At 34.0% G+C, this 23,377-nt stretch overlaps 2 protein-coding genes across 3 annotated transcripts; one reads left to right on the top strand and one right to left on the bottom strand.

Moving 5' to 3' along the window:
* Positions 1-8,125: 8,125 nt before the first annotated feature.
* On the top strand, positions 8,126-16,635 carry LOC132108144 (uncharacterized). 2 transcript variants are annotated; one of them, XR_009424411.1, is made up of 14 exons: positions 8,126-8,296; positions 9,941-10,267; positions 10,376-10,684; positions 11,273-11,560; positions 11,644-11,791; positions 11,998-12,167; positions 12,266-12,553; positions 12,936-13,247; positions 13,509-13,793; positions 13,881-14,037; positions 15,186-15,346; positions 15,437-15,613; positions 15,847-15,886; positions 15,969-16,055. XR_009424411.1 is itself a non-coding variant. In XM_059514716.1 (14 exons), the coding sequence occupies exons 1-14, from the start codon at positions 8,230-8,232 to the stop codon at positions 16,098-16,100; spliced, it is 2,760 nt and encodes a 919-aa protein (XP_059370699.1). In that variant the 5' UTR covers positions 8,126-8,229; the 3' UTR covers positions 16,101-16,635. The 2 variants fall into 2 exon arrangements, 1 of the variants encoding a protein (XP_059370699.1); XM_059514716.1 differs by having other exon boundaries at positions 15,437-15,512; positions 15,969-16,635.
* A 502-nt stretch (positions 16,636-17,137) lies between these two features.
* Positions 17,138-22,745, bottom strand: rrp8 (ribosomal RNA processing 8). The gene is made up of 8 exons (XM_059514717.1): positions 22,652-22,745; positions 22,337-22,451; positions 21,977-22,250; positions 21,101-21,899; positions 20,279-20,408; positions 20,091-20,197; positions 19,866-19,962; positions 17,138-17,517 (listed from the first exon to the last, which is right to left on the bottom strand). Exons 2-8 carry the CDS (start codon positions 22,418-22,420, stop codon positions 17,404-17,406), a joined length of 1,605 nt encoding a protein of 534 aa, XP_059370700.1. The 5' UTR covers positions 22,421-22,451; positions 22,652-22,745; the 3' UTR covers positions 17,138-17,403.
* Positions 22,746-23,377: the final 632 nt, after the last annotated feature.

Below are 23,377 nucleotides of genomic sequence, written 5' to 3'. Positions count from 1 at the left end.
AGATTGCTAAAGTAGTGCAGTGGAATGGAAAAATGTGTCCTGTGTAAAAAAAAAAAATATGTGTCCACAAGTGTGTACACAGACATGTTTAGCTACAGAAGCCTCTTTTGGGAAATATGTACTTATTGTACATATTGTATTCTCTACACTCCCACAAGTGGAGCTATAGTGTAAATATTCGCTTACTGTCAGTTTTGTCTTTGTCATGTAGAAGCGCACGTTACCGCGTTTCCATTACCATTACATTTAAAAAGGTAATTGCGACTTTATATCTCACAGTTATCACATGTTTCCTCACAATTCCGACTTTGTGAGATTTTTTTGTTAACTTGCAATTGCGAGAAAATAAACTAGAATTGCAGAATCTAAAGTCGCAGTTGTGTGTAAACTTGCAATGATAAAAACATTGACAAAAATTGCATGATGTAAACTGGAAATTGTGAGTTATAATGTCAGAATTGTGAAATATAAATTTGTAATAACGATAAAAAGTTTATATCTAACAATTTTGACTTTTTCTTCCAGTTTTAAGTTTATATCTCACAATTCTGACTTTTTCCTCATTTTTTTCATGATTTTTCTAACATGCAATTCCTACTTTATAACTATATGAATTCACAATTGTTAGACATAAAGTTGTGATTAACTTTTTAAATGTTTTATTCAGTGAGGGAAATGGGCTATCATACTTTCAACTTCTGTCATGACACAACAACAGTTTGATGAGTCTTGCTGAGTAAGTAAGTTAAAATCTATATGTTTATAGCAACTTGAATAATAACACATCCAGTTTAATGGCAGACAGATATCTTAATGTAGCTCCTTTGTGCCATTAAGTAACAAGGTACTGTATGTCCGAGGTTTGCATCTGTGTCGGTTACTTGTGTAAAGTATATTTCCACCCTCGAACAACCAAGTGATTAAATAGTCTATGAGACTGCAAGACCATAAAGTTATATTTGTAACCCCACTGACTGTAAATCACAGAGTAATATAGTGCTTTCAATTAGTTCTGTCTCACTAGAGCCACCCCTGGTGTCTGAGTAACAAAAGGCCTTCTGACAGCTTCTCAGTTCCCATGTTGCCCGGGCGTCCAGTCACGTTATTAAATTCACCACTGGCAGCGATACCTGGAGGGCTCGTGCATTGATGTCATTCCATCATTGGGGATAAAGGCTCTGGAAGCCGTGACAATGCAATTTCATTTCTCGCTGCTTGTGTAATGCCAGAATGCAATAAAACTGTCTAGCCTCATGTCTGGCTCCAGTCGGACTGTTTTACTGAACCAAAATTCTAGCCCTGAAAACTATTAGTAGCGAAATGTCATGTAGAATAATAGCATCTTGTTCCTTGTAGGTTTAGCTGTTGGACACCATAAAGCAGCTGCTGATGAACAAGTGAGTCACTAACCACCCGGGAGGTAAACCTCACATGTTTTAATGACTAGCCTACACTGAAAAACTGGTTGGGTTACAGGTCAAATCAAAGATCTGCTTATTTTATTTGGCACTCGTTACTTTGGTATTAGAGGTCTGTGTGTGGGTATTAAATGTCTCTTATCTATTAAAGTTTATAGAGTCGTTTTGGTTTCTTGCTTTTTGGTAGAAGCGGCTGATATTTAAGTGTAAAGATTAATTTTCCACTGTTGCAGGTTTTATTTTGGTGGGTTTGGATGATTTTTTTTTTTTTGCGGTTACAAAGTGTCTGCCTTTCAGTATTTCCATCACTAAATCACAAAAGAGCAGCAAAGTATCGAGAAAGAGAGAGAGAGAGAGAGAGAGAGAGAGAGAATAAAAATCTATAAAAAACTAATATATCAGTACTTTTCAGCCTCTCTTTGCGGTTTTATCTGTAAGGCAAACTACGTGATTTAATGAACAACCAATTTATTTGTTAAGTCAAAACGCCCTTGAGGAGAGAAATATATTTACGGGGAATATCACCCCAACTGATGCATAACATTTGCTTTTAATAATTAAATTTGTGGGAGTGTGCTGTATAGAGATGTTTTGACTGAATTTATAGCTGGCTTTTTCCTGAATTGCAGACCTGGGAAGGTCGTTCAGAAGGTTTGTAGTACAAAATAAATAAATATAAATGAACTGATTTAATACCCATTGATGAGAACTTCAGCTACTGTTCGTGAAAAAAAAAAAAATTAAATAATTAAATATTTTGGATTTTAAACACCAAAATAAATGTTGTAGAAAAATCAAAACATTTAGTCTTTGAAGTGATGGTTCTTATTTATTTTATTTTATTTTTGTTTAACTGACAATCTCATCATTAACGGCTACATATTGGTTATCTTTGAACTTTATTATTGAACCATTAAATGAACAAAATGATTAAAAAAATAAATGTTCTTTTTATACATTTTATATTATGTATCTATTGTATGAGAAAATAATAATATTTTACATTTTATTTAACATTTAATTATTTCTTGCTTGTTTATTTCTATTTTATTAGACATTTTTTATTAGCCATCAGCAGCAGCTAAATGTATTTTTGTAATTATTTGTAACTTTAAACTTTAAAATTGGTGAAATTTATACACACACACACACAAACAAACAAACACACACACACACACACACACGTACTGTATACACACAAGCACAAGCTTATTCATTTTGAATATTTACATTTTATTTAACATTTAATGAATTTTATTTATTTGTTTGTTAAATTTTTGACACTGTACATATGCATTTTATAAATTATTTTTATTATTATTTAATCACTTCTACTGTATAAAGAGTGGACAGTCATTGGTTGATATGTAATACATTTTCTCTTAACCATTTCTTTCATTTTCCTATTTATGTTTCAGGTAAACTGTCTGGAAGAAAGTGCATGGTTGTTTATATCTTGAGCTGAAACGACCTCACATTAAGCGTTAATAGCACAACTAATTACTTGCGATTAACATCGGCCTATTAGGGCAATTGATCTCGCCATCGGCAATGATTTACTACAGCTGTTGTTTATAAACATCAAGGGCAAGGGCTTCTGACTGATACTCCTGGCCACATTTATTTCTACAGTCAGCACAAGCAAACAGAGAGTAAACAGAATCTTTTGTCTCTGTTGTATCACATTAAAGGTTGAGCAGTGATTATGTGGCTGGAGCAGTTTGGCAGGAAGCTACAAATGCAGAGAGCACTTCTATCTTGTGTCCATTCCTTTTTTAGACATTTATTTGTGATAAAAATCAGTGCAGGCTCATCATTTAGCTGTTTGACACTATCAGAAACCTAATTGTGCAACTTATATAAAGTGCATTTAAAACACTGAAGCATACACAAGGATGCTGAAAGCAAAGGCTGACTGTAAGGTCATTAGAGCCAGATCAATAATGCAAATGAACAGACAGTTGCAACAGCAAGCATGACAGACCATTTTAGATGAACACCACTTTGAACCTCTTAGATCAGCACAGAGACAGCTCCCCTGGGAAATGCAGCTTTAAGGAGATTTTTTTTTTTGGTTTGCATTTATTCATGCTTTTCTTTATCAGAATTTGAGGGTATGAGATGGAAAGAATAAATGTGTTTCTTTATTCTAGCTGCACTGCTTTTTACACCTAATGTGCAATTAATACTGTTACAGTGGCCAAATAAATAAATGTAAATGTAGATTCCTCCAAAAGTTCATTTAATACACATTTGGAAGTGTTTCTAAAAGACATCAAAATAAACTCTTAGATTATATGAAATATAAGAAAACGCTATTTTAGATAATACATATAAAGGTATTTTACACACACACACACACACACACACATACTGATATATATATATATATATATATATATATACAGGTGCATCTTAATAAATTAGTATGTCGAGGAAAAGTTCATTTCAGTAATTCAACTCAAATTGAAAAATAAATTCAATGCACACAGAGGACCAGCAGTTCACTAAAATGTTTTATATTGGCCTTATGAAGTATCCATATATATATATATATATATATATATATACAGGACAGATCAAAAGTTTGGAGACATTACTATTTTTAATGTTTTTGAAAGAAGTTTCTTCTGCTCATCAAGCCTGCATTTATTTGATAAAAAAAAACAGAAAAAAAACAGTAATATTGTGAAATATTATTACAACTTAGAATAATAGTTTTCTATTTGAATATACTTTAAAAAAAATAATTTATTCCTGTGATGCAAAGCTGAATTTTCAGCTTCATTACTCCAGCCTTCAGTGTCACATGTAACATCCAGTCTATCACATGATCATTTAGAAATCATTCTAAGATTCTGATTTATTATGAGTGTTGGAAACAGTCCTGATGTCTAATATATTTGATGAATAAAAGGTTAAAAAGAACTGCATTTATTCAAAAAAAAATAATTCTAATAATATATAATATATAATATATATATATAATATATATTTTCTTTGCTATCACTTTTTATCAATTTAACACATCCTTGCTGAATAAAAGTATTGATTTTATTTAAAAAGAAGAAAGAAAAAAAAATTACTGACCCCAAATTACTGACCAGTAGTGTATATTGTTATTACAAAATATTTATATTTTAAAAACATAGCTTTTTTTTTTACTTTTTATTCATCAAAGTATCCTAAAAAGTATCACATGTTCTGAAAAAATATTAAGCAGCAGAACTGTTTCCAACTTTGATAATGAATCATCATATTAGAATGATTTCTAAAGGATCATGTGATAATGATCCTAAAAATTCAGCTTTGCATCACAGAAATAAATGATAATTTAAAGTATAATAAATGTAAAAACAATTCTTTTAAATTGTAATAATATATCACAATATTAATTTTTTCTGTATTTTTGATCAAATAAATGCAGGCTTGATGAGCAGAAGAAACTTATTTCAAAAACATTAAAAATAGTAATGTTTCCAAACTTTTGGTCTGTACTGTATATATATATATATATATATATATATATGTGTGTGTGTGTGTGTGTGTGTGTGTGTGTGTGTGTGTGTGTGTGTGTGTGTGTGTAAACCATCTAACACAGCTAAATAATTGATATTTGTTACATTATTATTATTATTATTGTTGTTGTTGTTGTTCCCAATGTTATTTTTTATTTCCTTGTTTTTTTTATATGGATTTTCAGACTATCTAGCCAAAAGTTAAATATTTGTTATAATTATTTCTAAATGTAAGATTATTGAAATTTTACTAATATACTATTCATTATATTATTATTATTATTATTATTATTATTATTACTACTACTACTAATACTATTAAAGTTTTGAACATTTATTTTACTATATACAAATTCATGTTAATGTCTTCTTTTGCGAACTGTCTACTGAACATCTGTGGCACTGTGTTTTTACCCTTAGATGGCAGTCATGGGTTGTGCTTGGCATGGCTGATGACTTGTTTTATTTCTTTTCCTTCTAAAATTTCCCTCAGAAAGTGATACTTGTTTGATTAAGTGCTCATCATAAAGGACACATTTTGGGAATGATTAGACCTATTGCTGAAAACAATATAAAAACATAAAGTTTTAATGGCCTCATAAAAATGCATGATATCTGGTTGGCCGGTCAGGTGGAATGCTGACTATGCTTAAATTGGATTCCCCAGGGCACGAAATATAGCACACTTAAGGGAGCATTTATGTAGGATTCGGCTTCAAGAAATTTATTGATTTTTCCCTCCAATGTCGTGCTTCTGCACGCAGCACTTTATGCTCTCATTCACAAGTTGCGTGTGGATTTTCTGTTGTGTCAGCTTGAAGAAATAACGCATGAAAGGAGATATAATTGTAATTACTTGCCACTTAATTAATAGCATTCTGTTCCCAATCTTCACAAGCTTATTGTCTCAGCATGCAATACTTTCATCAGAACTGGACTTTCATCTTTTTACATTTTATATGAATAAATTAGTTTTTTTTAGAATCAAACCCATTTTACTTCTGTTATGTAAGATTGATTGATTTTATCCATCTGGAATGGAGTAGGCTTAGTAAAATGTCCCTTGAGCTCCACTATGAGAAGGATGTTCTGCTGACATCATCCCTTGGCTGTAGGAAATGTGGACTCCCCAATGTTAGGACATCAGTGCTTGTTGGCATGGGAAAGCTACCTAGTTTGCTAGTTTTTCGCAGCGACAGTGAGTAGTGGGCGAAAGTTTGGCTGCCTCTCAGAAACGTGGGGTGGACATTAAATCATCTGCCATCTGTTATCAATCTCATTAATATTAGATGTTTATATGTAAGCATCAGGCTTTCTTACAAATTCTAAGCACACATTTAACATTTCTACAAATAAACTACTAATAAACATCATGAAACACAGGCGGCTAACTAGAAGGCCACATTGTTGCTTAAAGTTCATGGCCTTAAACAATGGCTAATAAACAAGTATATGTAATGCACAGCAATTCCCAAAATACTGTAAGGTGTAAACTCACAGTTATGAGGGGGGGGGGGAAGTCAAAACTGTGAGATAAAAGTTATATTTACATTTCTTATTGTTTTATTCTGTGGCAGAAACAAAAACAGGATTGTGAGATGAATTCTGATGAGACAACAGTATAACCTGCAATTGTGAAAAAAAAGTCAAAATTACAAGATGCAAACACAATTGTTGAAAAGAAAAGTTAGAGTTGTAGGGAAAAGTCGCAAATTAACTTTTTTTTCTACAAAACAATTGTTATACAGTAAAAAAGTTACATACAGGTTTTTAATGTAACATTAATACACTTTTTTTATGTGCTAAAGATTTTACTGTATATTTGTAAGTTTTCGTTTGCATTTCATCAAAGTGAATCACAGCATAGTCCATCTCATCGGACTCTGTATCAATGAACTATTTATCTCCAAAAGTAATTATTGTAAATGTAATTGCCTTTGACGACAGTATTCAGTTGCATTACAGTCCTTCCAAACTATAAGGTGTGACAATGACACAGTATCATTATAGACAAATCTACTGACATTTCACACGTCCATTTTTTAGTAATAAAAACTGATATGGAGGCAGCAGGAAGTGAATATGTGATGAATATAGAGGGTTGTGCACAAGCTCCACTGACTGCCTTTAAAGGAGATTTTAACTTTTAACAGTGACTAACAGGAACCCAGCACTGAGGTTGGTATCTTGCTCATAGTCTTCCTGTTTACCTTGGTAACTGTCATTCTGTGGTAGAAACGTGTGAGAATACGTGTCTGTGTCTACGACTGACATGTCAGTTTTTCTGTGCCCATCTGAGACAGTTTTTGCGCACAGTAATACTCATAGCAAGTTACAGTAACTCCTACATCTTAACAGAACAGATGGAAAACAATCCAGCAACCTATTTGAAATATGAAACTGAGAAACCTCAAGAGAAGTGTCTGCCGTGGACTGAAACTGCTTTTTCATTGTTCAGTGAATGAGTCAAAAATGCAGTTGAAACCTCAGTACCCCATAACCCAATGAGTCAACAGTTTTAGAGTAGTTTCCAAAGCAGGGACCTCCATTCTCTACAACTCACTTGTCAAACAGGACTGAAAGAGGATGTATGACTAAGAATGATAACTGACAAATTGACAGTTGCAAGCAAATAGAGGTTATACCTTGAGTGACAGGGGCTAAAAAGCTGTTTTGACAGCTTTTACACAATGAGAATGATTTTTTTTCCCATTATATATAATCTGTTAATTTAGTAATTGATTGTAAGTTTGCTGAATCATATTTAAAACACAAGTATTTTGATAGGATCAATCTCAGGACCGATCTAGTTTCTCTAATCGTATGACTTTGGTCTCAACGGTTGGCAGTAAAATGTCATCAACATGTAAATGGAAACTTTTATGGCATATGTTTCTAAATTTGTGGCTTTATCTTTGAAAAAAAAATCACACAAACAACTCATCATCTTATTATTATCTCATTATCATAAGATCATTACAGGTTGTCATACCAAAACATACTGGAAAAAGATGCTATATCATATCTATGACCATAATAAATATGTGTGAGATTTCTTTTTGATGTAATGATCTAAAAATGTATAGTGTAGACAAGCAGTTTGTGGGTTATTCAAAGCCTGACTATTTTGGGGTTTGGGGTGAGGAGTGAGCACACATATGCACACACTTCTTTGGCAGCTGACTATGACCTCTTCTGCCCCACAGTCTAACAGATTCAACCACACACACACACACCCAGGCACACACATTCAAGTGTTTTTTGCTCCAGTTGCCTTCTTTAATGACTTCAGCATGGGCATGCCAATATTTTTTATTTTAGCAATGGTTCTGAATTTTGCTCACAGCAGGGACATTCAAGGTAGGTTCATATTGTCTCAGGATTAATTATTTTTTGCTTAATTTGATATGATGATGCTGTTGTGTTTTCTGGTCCTTTTGAAAAGCTTGCATATTTTCTGATAGGCTAGATACAAAAACAGACAGATTTCAGATAGAATAATGTAAATGAATAGCATTTGATAAAAAAAAAAAATGTGAACACATTGCATTGCATTTCATTTCAGTCTGTGATTTTGCTCACACTGAGAAGATATTTCCAGAGAAAAGGGAGGGAATGAGAATTTCAGAATTTGCAGTTGTGCAATGTGCAATGTGTGTGTGTGTATATATATATATATATATATATATATATATATATATATATATATATATATATATATATTAGCCTTTTGTTTGAATCATTGATATTGGTATTTGGAGCTTTTTTGAGCCTTTTAAGTATGTGATGGTAATAATAATGATAAAAATCTGTTGAATCTGTTGCTCATTGAGAAGAGCTGCATGCAATGAATGAAGATTCTTTCACAAATTCTGCTTTAGGCATTTCCACTGTCCTTCGCCAGACCACCACTTAACCTTTCATTCTGAAACCAATAAATGCTGGGGCATGGAAAAAATCTATTCTGGCTTGTATTCATTTGGTAGTGGTGTAATTAGATTACTAGAAAACATAAAATTATTTTCTTTTGTGGTTTAAATTGTTTAGTGCACGCACAGTAGCAACAGAATGCAAGATGCAAAAAAAATATGTTTTTTTTATTTATTTTTAATTTTTTTCTTGCTCAAGCCATTATTGTAAGATTTGTAACATCATCAAATCAGAGCAGTAATGACGCATTCAACAGCTGTGATTTTGAACACAGAATAGGTGAGTGGTATGTGTGTGGTTTAAAGCAGCATGCAACATGTGTGTAAAAGAGCTGTGTTGGAAAGTCTTGTCACATGACTGAAAAACCAGAAACATCTGCTTCCTTTTGTGCAAAGCAGCTCAGACTCTATGCACGCTTCATGTGATGGCACTTTTGCTACTAAGGCCAAATTAATATTCTTTAAACATTGCAAGCAATATTGCCTCAGTAATACATTTACATTTTTAAGATAATTAAAATTCTGTCATCATATATTTACCCTTATGTCCTTTTAAATCTTGACTTTCTTTCTTACTTGGAACACAAATGGAGATATTCTGAATCCTGTGCTGGCCTCTCTTTTACATCACAATGAAAGGGAACTGCATGCAAAAAAGTCTGAATTACAGTTGAATTACATGGAAAAGATGAGTCAAGACATTCTTCAAAATCTCAAAGTCTTTCAGGTTTGGAACCACAAGAGGGCGAGTAAATAATGACAGTATTTCTATTTAAACTCTCCTTTTAAGAAAGTGGATTCTTAATTTACTTCGGGTTCCATAATATGTGCCCTTCAGGTGTTAAATGGACATGTCAAGAAATGCTTTTGTTGGCTGCCCTGTCACATATTAAGAAGTCTTAGTTTATTAAGAGTGCCAAGTGCCGACACTTCCCCTGACTGTGCTTTATATATATGGAGGGGGGGGGCATAATAGATGTAAACAACAAATAAAATTAGTTGTTAGCGTAATGATTACTGTAATGAACTATGTCATTAAAACTGAGTAATATTTGTCCTTCTCTCTTTATTATAGATCCAGAAACTAGAGACTTGGTTCTTAACCAGAAGGAGATAGGGATTTTGGGGGAGGAGGTCTACTTGCGTTGTCTGTACACTGGACAAAGTAGCATATTTTACTCCTCTTGGAACCGTATTGATTCTTCAAAAAGGGCAAAGAAAATGGCAGGTTTCTTATCTAGTGGCAAATCTTTCAAAAGAGAAAACTTTGACATCCCTGCATCAATCACAAACCTTACTGTAAAGGTGAACGTGACAAGCTTTGATCAAGAGGGAGAATACACATGTGTCTTTGACTCTGATGAGGATGAAACCAAGGAAACCATGTTTCTTAGTGTTATTGGTGAGTATGCAAAAATGTATTTCTCCCCAGAAATTCATGTATGGTTTTGAAATATGAATAATGAATAAATTATGAAAAATTCATCAATACCTCTGATTTGTCTCTAAGCTCGGCCTGATGTTGACATAACTGTGAAAAAGGAAGTTGTGAATGGGACCCTCTACCATGCTGTCACTTGCTCTGCCTCTGGTGCCAAGCCTGAGGTTGTGATTAGATGGGAGATCTCTGGTGCCCTTCCAAGAGACGACATCTTCTCTGTGAACATGATTAATCGAGTTAATACCAATGGTACAACCAGTTCAGCCAGTGTACTTCGCTTCCCCCTAATTATGAATAATGAGAGCACTGTTACCTGTGTGGTTGAGCATCCAGCTTTTACTGAACCCAAAAGAGCCAACATAGAGGTGGACACATTTGGTAAGTTCGGTTCTGTAGCGTTATTAGGAAAAGCCAGGGAGTGCAAGACACAAGCTACTTTTCTGTTCTTTTGCAATAGCTACAATTGTTCAGGATGAAACCTAAAAGAAAGAACTGAGAAATCAAGCTGGTATTGTCCCACTGCCTGATGTTTGCACTAAGGTTGCAAGTGTTTCCTGTGGTACTGTCACATTTGTAGCAGCTGTCTGACCACAAACGTAGCACACTGTGCAGCTTAATTGAAATCCTTAAGTGTTAAATGCTCAATCATTTTGCAAGTAGTTAGTGAACAGGTTTTAGCACTCAGAGTACTGCAATTGGCGCAACTTTTGGCATTTATCTTTTCTTGAATCATGACATCTAAACCAAGCGTCTTTCATTCACTGAGAAATACCTTGCTTGAAGCTATAATTAGCATTTCCAACAGCTTGGTAAACAGACAGAGCAGCTGTTTAAACTCCTCTAAACTCAAATGTATGCTTGTTTAACCTTAAGATTAAACTCACAGATACTCAGTTTTCTAAAAAGAACAGTCTCTTTGTCATGAACTTCCCTTGTTCTTACTGGCACTTTTCTTCTTTTTAACAGTTTTGCCTGTTATAAGCATGAAGACCGTCCTTGTCCAAAAAGGAGGAAAAGACTTTCAAGAGGTCATCTGTACAGCAACAGGGGGGAGGCCACATCCAAATATCACATGGATGCTGCCGGAATTCAAAAACACGCCACCTTTACAGAGAAATGTCTCCAAACCAGATTCAGTTATCAGTTCATATCAGTTCCCATCAGATCCTTATGAAGGAGAAAATATCTCTTGTGTATTTAGCTATGCCTTTCTCCCATTCATAAACACAAGGACAATCACTTTGCCAATTTACTGTGAGAACCAGCACTATTTAAACTGAAAATATGCACATATATTAAAAGCACTTTCTAAATTGTAAAACTTTTTTTCCATCTAGATCTTTCCTCACTTCAGCTGAAGAACCTTGATTATGTTAATAACAGTGAGAACAAGACTTCATTGCTGCTAGTGGAGGGGGACACGGACATTACAATCAGGATGGATGTTTTGGGCAATGTACCAAATTCTAAAGTGAAATGTTCCAGGTAAGATGTTATAATATCATCCCTGAAGGCCTTAAATATGAGCATAAAAATGAAAAATTCAAAAGAGCACTGATACAACACGAAACTGTCGATTTCATTCACAATTAAAAATTTAAATATTGTATTCTGGTGTGTTGACTACAGAATAAGCACACTGAAACAAGTTGTAAAAAGCTTGCTTTGCACTTTTGTATCACTTGATCAAGGGAAGGCCAACCACTACCTGAGGATGTGGATGTGGTTGGCAAAGATCTCTTTGTCAGAGGACCTGTTGAGCTGCACCTTGCTGGACAATATCTCTGCCAGGCCTCTTACCGTAAACATCAAGTTTCACTGCAGTTTACAATTGAAGTAAATCCAAAAATCCTACTGCCAGGTACTATATTTGCTTTTATAATATCATCACACTGTACTGATATTCTACACTCTACAACTAAAGATAGTCAACTAAGCTTGATTTAATTTCACTTTCAGTGACATTTCCCCCAAATATCAGTGTGAATATATTAGAGAATTCAGACTACATTCACATTGAATGTTTGGCCTCCAATGCTGTATCTGCAGCAAATGTGTCCTGGGTTCATTCCAAAAATATTAATAGTACAGTTAAGTCTGAAGACCTACACTATAATGGATCTTATTCTGTCAGAAGTGTGTTGACTGTGCCTAGCTGCATGGCTCACAAATATGTAATTGAGTGCATAGTCCACCATCCTGACTTCACGGAAGAAGAGAGGCGACAGATTACTCTTCCTGTGTGTGGTAAGACATTGTTGGATAGATGGATGGATGAATAGTACAATGATGATGATAACAGAAGAATGGATGGATAGATGGATGAATAGTATGATGATGATGACAGAACAATGGATGCATGCATGGATGGATGGATCAATGAATGAAAGCATAGAACAATGGATGATTTAATGGATAAATAGATGCATGAATCAACAATAGATGAATGATGGATGAATGGATAAGTAGGTGGGTGCATGGATGGATGGATAGAACAATGGATGAATGGTTGATGGATAAAAGGATATAGTATATATGGATTAATAGATGGATGCATGGATCCTGTTGACAAATGCAGCTCACTATATATTAAACATTCTGACATGTAGTTTATGTTTTTTAGTTGTAGCACCACTGAATATTACCCTGCAGTCTAGTGTTGAATGGGACAGTGGCGTTGCTTACGCATCGCTGGTGTGTTCAGTGCAGAGCCAGACCACAGCAGCGGCCATCACCTGGCCTGTAGAGTGCCATGGCATCAATAATAGCTCTAGTGAACTTGCAATGACTCAACATGAGCTTCAGCAAAGTCATATGGTTGTCATTCAGAGCGTGGCACGTATTCCTATTCACTCACATGCCGGATGCACTGTGACCTGTGTGGTTAAGCATCGAGGGTTAGAGAAACCAGAGAACAAGAGCATCGTCCTCCCATCGTTAGGTAAGTTTTACTATTACATTAACCCCAAAAGTAATTTGACGCTTGAGCCAGACTTAGAAATGAATGAATGTGATTGTGTAAGAAAGCTAAATGTCAGTCCATTCATACGTTTTAAACGATCTAATCATCACTGTGAAACTGCTATGCTTCTTATCGCTTGAATTTAAAGAAATAATCTGCGTTCAATATAAGTTAAGTTTAACCCTAAAATGACCACTACAAAATCGACACATCAAGTAATGAAAATCTCTTTGCTTTTAGGGCCGTCTGTAAGCCGTGCGTTTCTGGGTGAAGAGAGTTTTCTTATTTGGCAAGCTGTGTGTGAGTACACCGGCGATGGGGTGAAACCCAACATCTCCTGGGTCTTTCCCGATGACGACACTGTAATGCTGGTGACTACTGAATCCAGATATGATGGAATCAAAGTAGAAGTCAATTTAACTCATGAATTTCAACTCAGTCAGTATGAGGGGAAAGATTTGATATGTCTGATCCAGAACAAGCTCGGCAGGGATGAAAGACGGACAATACATGTTCCAAAATACTGTAAGCTTTTCTCAACCCTAAAATATTGACTGGCATGATTTCTAGTTATTCATTCAGTAAATTTAATCTGCTTTTTCTTCTACTTAGCTATCTCACCTATTGAGGTCTTAAACAAAACCACACTTGAACGTAGAAGTCATGGCCAGAATGAGCATCGCTTAGCACTGCAAGAAAACTTCTCGAATCAGAAGATACTTCTCAGAGCCCACGGCAATGTTCCATCATATAGGACAACATGTTACAGGTATGTTGAATCATGCATGCTTAAATATGGCACAACATACTCAAGAATTCAAAGTTACAGAAAACATCATGACCGTATCAAGTCCTGTTATACAGTTCTGCAGCGCTCTCAAAACCTAAATGCATCACACTGAACTTTCTTTCATTTCAGACACCCAAAGGGATAAATAGGGCTAGCTTAAGTTTTTACATGTTTTTTTTACTGCATTAGGCTGTGAAGTTCTAAAGGATTCTTTTTGCTTGACAATAAATGCGGCAGAATTTCTTATTTTTGTTTAGTTTAACTTGTACTAAGTACTAGATTAACTAAAACGAATATATATATGATTATACGTATATATATATATATGTATATATATTTATTTATACATACATACATATATATATATATATATATATATATATATATATATATATATATATATATATGTATGTATGTATGTATGTATATATATATATATATATATATATATATATATATATATATATATATATATATATATATATATAGACATATTAACTAATAAAAAAGGCAAAAACAACAAAACTACTAAAACTGAAGACAGAAAATATAAAATAATTTTTAAAATACTAAAATTACTAAAACTAATTAATAGTAATACTAAAAATAAATCTAAATAGAAATATTTAAACTTATAAAAATGACAAACCACAAAAAACTAAAAACTAAAATTAAGACAAAAACGTACACACTTAAAAAAAAACTTCACTTTTTGTGTTCTGACTCAGAGCTTGAAAGAATGTGAATTCCAAGAAGGAAGGACGGAAGGAAGGAAGGAAGGAAGGAAGGAAGGAAGAAAGAAAGAAAGAAAGAAAGAAAGAAAGAAAGAAAGAAAGAAAGAAAGAAAGAAAGAAAGAAAGAAAGAAAGAAAGAAAGAAAGAAAGAAAGAAAGAAAGAAAGAAAGAAAGAAAGAAAGAAAGAAAGACATGAGTAAATTAGGAGTTTCATTTTTGTGTGAACTATCCCTTTAACTTTTTTCAGACATCCATTGTAACATAGTTTTGTTTGTGCTAATTTCAGACATATTTATCAAAACTCTTCTAAATCTTCCATCTAGCAGTTTCAATGAAAAAGGAGACTTTTTAAAGCTGTTATTAAGACACTGCTCTGAATTGTTCTCATCCCAGGGAGGACGGGTCAGCAGCTGACACAGAGGGCATGGCATTAGTTTTTACAGAGCCAGTGTCTGAACTGGATGCAGGACTGTACATATGCCACGTCTCGTACCACCACCACACGGCTAATGTTTTCATCCGGGTGGATGTAACTAGTGATGAGACTCAACACAGTGAGTTTTCCATATATCAGGCCTAGATTATCAATACTGATGTTTAGAAGTGTGGTGAATTGATTTGTAATAGATGTTTGTTTTCCGCAGTGATATTCATCATTATTTGCTTCTCGTCAGCTGCTGCAATCACCCTCATCTTGATTATCATTTTGGTTGTCCTCTGGTGAGTATACTTGCTTTCTAACAAAATCAGGTTAAATTCTGCTCTTTTCTTTTTGCATATTACAATACAGGTGAGATCGGAGGAGGCAAACAGGAAGCAAGGTAGCTTACCTAGACCAATGACATGCATCATGTTCATAAACAGGATACATAGTGGTTTGCATAGAACAAGACCGCATCTACCACATCTGTGCTTTCACGCGACATAAACAGATTCATGTTCATGTCTCAGCAGCAGAAAATCGTGTCAATTTAAATTGCAAACGTTTATGTGGCTTTGATTTAAAAAAAAAAAAACCTTGACATTTAAATCTCCTATTGTTATTTCTTTCTAGTAAAAGTGGGAGAAGTCACACGTCACAAAAGGGACAAAAGGTAGACAAAGTGTTGTATAATCATTTCAACATGTAGTCCAATCAATATCAATGGCTCATTTCATTTAATTCTTTTTCAAAAGAAAAACAGGACCGAGCGTGAGTCTCTAGCAGCTCTAATGCAGGACCCTCGCTGCCCGGAGAAGACTGTGATTCCAAGCAAGACTGAGATTGTGCACTATTCCATTGTTTTTGATGCTAAAAGCACAGTGTGACGCACCTGTTGGGTTTTACGACTGCAATATATCAGTTTTTGCACATACTTGTGGAGTTTGTGGCAGCTTGAGTGCATGCTTTTAAAAAGAATTTCATGCTTAAGTTGTTCATTCATTTTTAATCAGACTGTTATGCTGATGGTGTCATTTGTAATGAAAAAAAGAGAATGAACATTTTTTTGTTTTCTCGACCCAGGCCATCCAAGATTACAGTTTGTTTCTTTACCAGAACAGATTTGGAGAAATTTAGCATTGCATTAGCTCACCAGTGCATTATCTGCAGTGAATGGGTGGCATCAGAATGAGTCAAAACAGCTGATAAAAACATAATAATAATCCACAAGTAATCGTTAAAACTCCAGTATATCGATTAAAATATTGGGAATTGTCTGTCAAGTCTGTGTTTGTAATAAACACATAATATATCTGGTATCTCAAAAACTTCTCCAAATCCATTCCAATGAAGAAACAACTCATATACATCTCAAATGGCCTAAGAATGATGCAATTTTTTTTTTTTTTGTATGAACTATTCATTTAATATTGGTCTCAGGGTTTTGGACCCAACTGTATATACACATTGCAGTTGGTATTTTTAATATGTAGTTCCTCAATTATTTTTTCCTCAACTACAAATACAGATTGTAAGGAAAATATTGAAGTAGGTTGGTATTACTTTTAGCATTATGATTTACTTTATTATTGCACATTTTTATTGTTTTACTAGTTTTAAGACTGTTGCTTTGTTCTGACTTACACAGGGATATACTTTAAAAGTCTGGTTGGTGTCTTCTAACTTGTTTTTGTTCCAGTTGTACTTGTAGCGCACAAATTGACTGAATTCGTAGCTCCTAGCGCCCTCTGGTGACCCTGCAGTATAAAGTGGGAGAATCCACATCCGGGTCCAGTCTGATATTTTGGTTATAAGATTTAACTCCCTTGACAGGCTTTGTATGAATGACGACTGGTCTTCCTTTGTGTTGCTGTAAGATGTTTAGGCATCTCCAGGGTAAATGATGTCACTGTGACACTTGTAAAAAAATACAATAAAATACTTGACAAGTTTATATACTTATCGAGTCTTGTTTGTTTATCAGGTAAAAGACGATATATGACAAATAGTTTTCACGAAGGACAAAATTCTTGAATATCATATTATAAAATGCACTTTCTTGTTACACTGATTTACAAAACATACAACGCTAAGAAGAGATCTGACCAGGAGTTAAACTGAATTATTGCTCATAAACCTTTCACACACAGTCCATACATAAAGAAGCAAAGAAATGTACTTTATATACATTTATCGTTTCTTGTACAGACAAGGTTTAAGTTGAAGGCTGACTTTCTTCGCGTTCCCAGGTGCTTTTCCTGTCTTTATGAATTCAAACGAGTAGAAGTGACTGTTTTCTGTGTCCTAGAAAAAAAAAGATGAACATAAATAGCCTGTAAACAGCTCTTTTCTGTAAGGTTCAATATCACTGTAGGTTGCCTTCTGGCGGCCTGTACATAAATCACTCATTTGCCATGATAACATAAAAATGACTATGAAAGGGGGTGTTATATTAGGGTACATTTTTATATTCATAACAAAAGCATTACTTGGCTCTTTAGATAAATTTTCTAGATTTTAGTTTTGTGTAAAAGGATGCATGTTATTTTGCTATGTCCCGTACACTGCTCATTAAATTTGAATGATAGTGGAATATTGTCAAATCATAAAATAAAAAAAATAAAAAAAGATTTGTTCTCCTATAGATATTTTGTAAAATAAGAGATTATTCAATTTAAGTGTATTGATCAATTGGTAATTAAAAACTATATTTTTATTTAATAAAATATAAATAAAATAAATTAAAAAAAAGAGCAGTTTGTCCATGGCCCCAGAATGGTTGTCCACCCTGTCATATTGGGGAATCCGCCCCTTTAAGAAAAGGAAAATCACTTTAGTGACATCAGGTTCAGATCAGGAACAGATTCAGTGGCGAATGGCTGAGGTGAGTAAGCTGGTGACTTTTCAAATGACAAATTTTCTTTGTCTGAGTTTGCTTGCTTGCTTTGCCAAAGCTTAACATGTCCCCCCTTTTGACATAAAGCATGCCAGAAGTGATTAGAATACAGCATTTTCAAAATATGCAAGTTTAAATATGCCAAATTCTCTTCAACAACCAGACTAAATTTATAGCTTTTCAAAGTTTGTTCTAAGCTAATATGCTAATTGAAACTAAAAATGTCTACCCTGTCAACCACTTAGACCTGATACACATACACATGACAGGGTGGACATAGCATTCATTTGTAGTTAATATTGCTCAAATGAACACTTATCAGTGTGACTGAGGCTGTCTATTATTATTTATTATTATTACATTATTTTTTTCAAAGTTGAATAAATGTTTCGTTGTCATATTTTGTGTGTTCTGCATTATGTGTCCATCCTGTCATCTTGATATTTTACAATAATATATCAAATAATAATTCAATCATATCCATATAATCCAGTGTGTTCAATAGCTAGGTGTGGGGGCAACACCATGCAAACAAAAAACTGCATCCAAATATCAGTTTTCTCCAAATAAGACAAAATACATGTGTGAATTGTATGGGTTTCTTTAAAATCACATGGTTTACATAACATTTTTTATGTATTTATAATTTACAGTAAGTGCAAACAAATAACCCTAAAGGGACATCATACCTTTCAAAAATATAATTTGCATCTTAATTTTGCAATGAAAACATATTTAACAGTAATACACATGTCCATGACAGGGTGGACATAACTTAAGGGCTATGCTTCGAATAATGGCCCATAATTATCTAAAAAAGTGTGGGAGCTCAGCTAATGTGTTTCTATAGTACTTGAGTGTCTACAAATTATGTCAACTAACTCAATTAAAACTAACATTTTTGAGTATTGTGTGGGTTGAAAGGCACTCTATTATGATATCGATCCTTAAATAGTAAATTAAACTACTCTATGATTACTAAATTATGACCTATTTTACTGAATAAAGAACATTTAAGTCTGAGCTGTTAATATATACCATTATTGATCTCCATACTTGCAGAACAGCACAATTCTAGTCTGCAACACTGCACACTTGGCCTGACCTTCCATCTCTAGTACAGCATTAGAGCTGCAACTAACAATCATTTATGAGAATTAGGGAGGAGATTATTCGAATGATTTTTGACTTGCATGTTTGTCAGTTTTTAACAGCAAGTCTGCAGAAAATGTTTCAATGAGTTATGAGTCATCTAAAAAATAAAGATCACCAACTTTAAAATATCATTTTTCCAATGACTATTTGCCTCATTTTCTGCTCTGCACCTGGGTTAATTTAGTATTATTTATGTACGGTGTATTTATTAATATTTTGAATAAGCTTATATTTGGAGTTTTCAAAAGTAATGTCAAGAACTGCATATTCTGAGATTTAAAAAAAGGGAATGCATGATTAGCCTGACATTTAGAAGCTGCTTGCATCCAAAGGAAGTATAGGAGATGAACATCCTGGTGTACAAAAAAATAAAAGCAGATCCTGGAATAAGTAATATGGCCTGGTGAATCATATTTTACCGTTTTCTCTATGCTACAGGGTGCCTTCAGTGGTGTGCTGGTCAGTGTAATGGGGTCTGTCTCATGACAGTTATTAAACAAACAAAAAAAAAAAGATGAAGAAAGATTTTTTGAAGAAACGGTGATATATATCTAAACATTTAAATGGTAGTGTATGTCCACAGGAAGGAATTGCACTTTACCTTATGGACTAACTTGAAGCCCAGACTTGACAATGCACTAACGAACGAACGCTCATTTTCAAATCTGCTGGCCACTTCCGCAATTTTAAGAACACCCCTGCAAAAAAAACATAATAATAAATAAATGGAAAGAGAATATATTGGCTAATCACTAGACTTGGATTTTCTAATAAACTTTTAAAATAATGGCGATTGTTCAAAAAACAAAAAGGCGCCGGCATTTACCCCATCACCAGGACTCTGTTTGCTTCTGCCAAAAAGTCTCCCAGATTTGTCCCCATCAGAGAAAGACAGAAAACAGCAATATCTACAGTAGAATCACGAAGCGGCACCTGGGAAAAAGTCATAAACAGTGCTGCCTTTAGTCTTTTAGCTGCATTACAAATTATAACTTTATTACTACAATAACTTACTTTTGCCATGTCACATTTAGTGGCAAGATCACAAACCGGAGCCAAATCAAAAGAATGTACTTTATTCTTTACACTCCGAGCAATTTTACAGTCTCCACAGCCGAAGTCAGCAACAACTAAAGAAGCTGGTCTGGGGGAAAGAAAAAGAAATCGAAAATCATTAACTTTCAGTGCCTTCCAAAAATGCTGTATTTCTATAGTTCATTCATGGAAGATGATTCTGTCCCCAACCACTGTGATTTAATAAAGACAAGCCAGTTAATTTGTTAATTGTTTTAAATGTCTTTAAAAAAAAAAAATAATAATAATAATAATAATAACAAATCAAACTGTAGTTCAGGAAACTACAGCCATGTCAAAACTGGATGGAAAATTATTATTATTATTATTATATAATTAATTATTATTGTTAATTTATTATTATTATTACGGTTGCTGTTGTTATGCCAAATAACTTCATCAGGTCTTTTTAAAATAAATAAAGATAAAAAAACAAGTAAATAAGAGCATGTTGAAATAATATTTTAAATAAAGTTAAAAGCAATATGCAATAAATTCGTCACATATATATATATATACATATATATACCTCTATATCTATCTATATATCTATATCTATATATCTATATCTATATATATCTATATCTATATATATCTATATCTATATATATCTATATCTATATATATCTATATCTATATATATCTATATCTATATCTATATATCTATATCTATATATATATATATATATATATATATATATATATATATAGAAAACAACAAAACGCTACATAAAGGAATCAGCAAAAGGAAGGTCATCTCACTTTTTACAAATATAGGAAATAATTGAATCCACGGGGTTTTTAGGCCAGTACTGAACTTGTGTCGTGTAGCCCTTGTGGTAAATTGCTATGGCCTCTGGGTCCTGCTCAAACATGCGTTTGGCCTCACCGCTGGTCGATGTGTAAAGCAGCTCATTGATGTAGCGGAATCTAGCGGCTTCTAACTGCTTCTCCATCTTCATCCTTAAAGCAGTCGAGGGGTCAGGAGCCACATGCTCTTCATCGCCCTTCAAACTTACTATTGTCTCTTTGGGTTCTTCCAGTTCCTCTGAGGCTTTATTACTGTCATCAGGAAACTGCAACTTTAAAATGCGACGCAATTTTTCTGCGTGGAATTTACTCATTTTTGAAGTTTTCCCTTTCTCTTCCACTTTATGTGAGACTGTATCGTTACTTCGGGAGTCATCTACTATTCTAGTTCCTGTGCTGGGCATTTCATCTGTTTTAGAGTCTTGGCTATTTCGAGCATTGTCCGTGATGGAAGAAATACCATTCGTTTTATGAGCTTTCTTCGTTTTTTTGGATGCCTTGTCATGTTTCTTCACTTTCTTGGATTCTTTGACATCCTGTGTTGGAAGCAATGGTTCCTCATTTGCAATGGCATGATCAACACCTGTCGTTTTTGGAAGATATTTGTTCTTGGACCTTCGTTTGTTTTTCATCTTGTTCTTCCACTGCTTTCTGCTCAGCTTGATTTCTGCTTGACTTTCATTTTTCTCCAACTGAGGCCCGACTCCTTTGTCGGTCTTATCATTTCTGGACTCTTGTGACACCTTAGATTCTGCAAACACAAACTGATGTGAAAAAGTCAAAAATGTTTAAGAGTGTAGACATAAAATGACTAGAATATGTCCTCACTTGTTTCTTTAACGGTCTTCTTCACTGGCTTCTTTTTCTTATTCACAGGTGGTTCAGATGAATCCCCTTTATCCTGCTGCTTCGCTTCATTCTCAGCATTGGATGTTCTTTTACGCTTTTTACCCCTTTTCTTTTTTGCTGTCTTGACTGTAACGTTAGTGGAGGCATCTTTCTCCTCTTCACTATCCTCAGAAACATCCCCAGCTCCCCAGTCTGGAACTGAACCCAATGTTTGCAGGGTTCTCAAAAGACTTTTTTTACGCACAACCTTGTCCTGTCGGGATAAAAAACACTAGATGAAAAATGTAATTAATGTGACAGACCTACACTTCAATAAGTAGGAGAAAAAAATAATAATACCTTGCCAGAGGCAGGAGGCATCTTAACAGTGTGAGATGTTCCATCTGGTAATGGAGAATCAGTCCATTCCTCTTCAGCAAACATGTTTGTAAACGCTGTTAATTTTGGATGAACACTGTAAAACCGTCACAATGAGTTAAACGAAAAGAATTTGCAAGCTAACTATAATGTGCTCGCATTTCTTGTCAGATGAGAAAATTGATCATAGTGCTGGCAGAAATTATTGTTGAGCCCCCACAAACCTATGACAGTATCCTACAACGCTTTTAAAATTAATGTACATTGTACTTTTAATGTACGTTACAGCGTACTTACAACCTTTTCGCTCTTCTACACGTGGAAAGAAAGAACCGTCACGTGGTTTTGTGTACATCCGGGTTAGCGTGACAACTTCCTTTACAAGCTACTCGGATTCTGGGTTCTCCGAATGCGCTTAAACTTTATTCAAATGTTTATTTGAATAAAGCTTATTTATTAAGCTCAATCATTTATTACATTGTGAGAGGAAAACGGTTAATTTATGAATTGCATGACCGTTTTAAAACTTGACTACGGTGTTTTTTGTAGTGAAGAAAATACGGCTCGTTTTCGCTTATGGGTTCGAAAAATAACGAATACGAAATAAGTAACACTACAAGTCATATTGTTCAAACTTATAAGTTAAAATTTATCCTGGATATTAATATCGTGTGTTTTTATTAATGGTCATGAATGATTTTTTAGAACATTTGTAGTAGCCTAGCTTTATTTATTGACCCTTGTGTAAAAGGAGTATTTATCATAGAAATAATATACTTATGTGTGTTTAAATTAAATGTAATGAATGTTTTTTTTGTATATAAAATTAATATGAAATGGATTTTTTTTTTAAATATAGTGCTTTTTGCAGGCCAATTTGCTTAGGCAAGATTTACCTGGTGTCCCCTCACATTCCACCAATAATCATTGCATTCAAACATTTACACATAAACTGCATAGCTAGATATTTCAAAAGAAATGGAGGAGTATGTGTGACTGTTGGGGGTTACATTTTCTTATTAA

The sequence above is a fragment of the Carassius carassius genome, chromosome 28 (assembly GCF_963082965.1).
Source record: "Carassius carassius chromosome 28, fCarCar2.1, whole genome shotgun sequence".
Taxonomy (NCBI): Eukaryota; Metazoa; Chordata; class Actinopteri; order Cypriniformes; family Cyprinidae; genus Carassius; species Carassius carassius.
The sequence above is the reverse complement of the archived record's forward strand: the minus strand, read 5'-3'. Positions and strand labels throughout refer to the sequence as shown.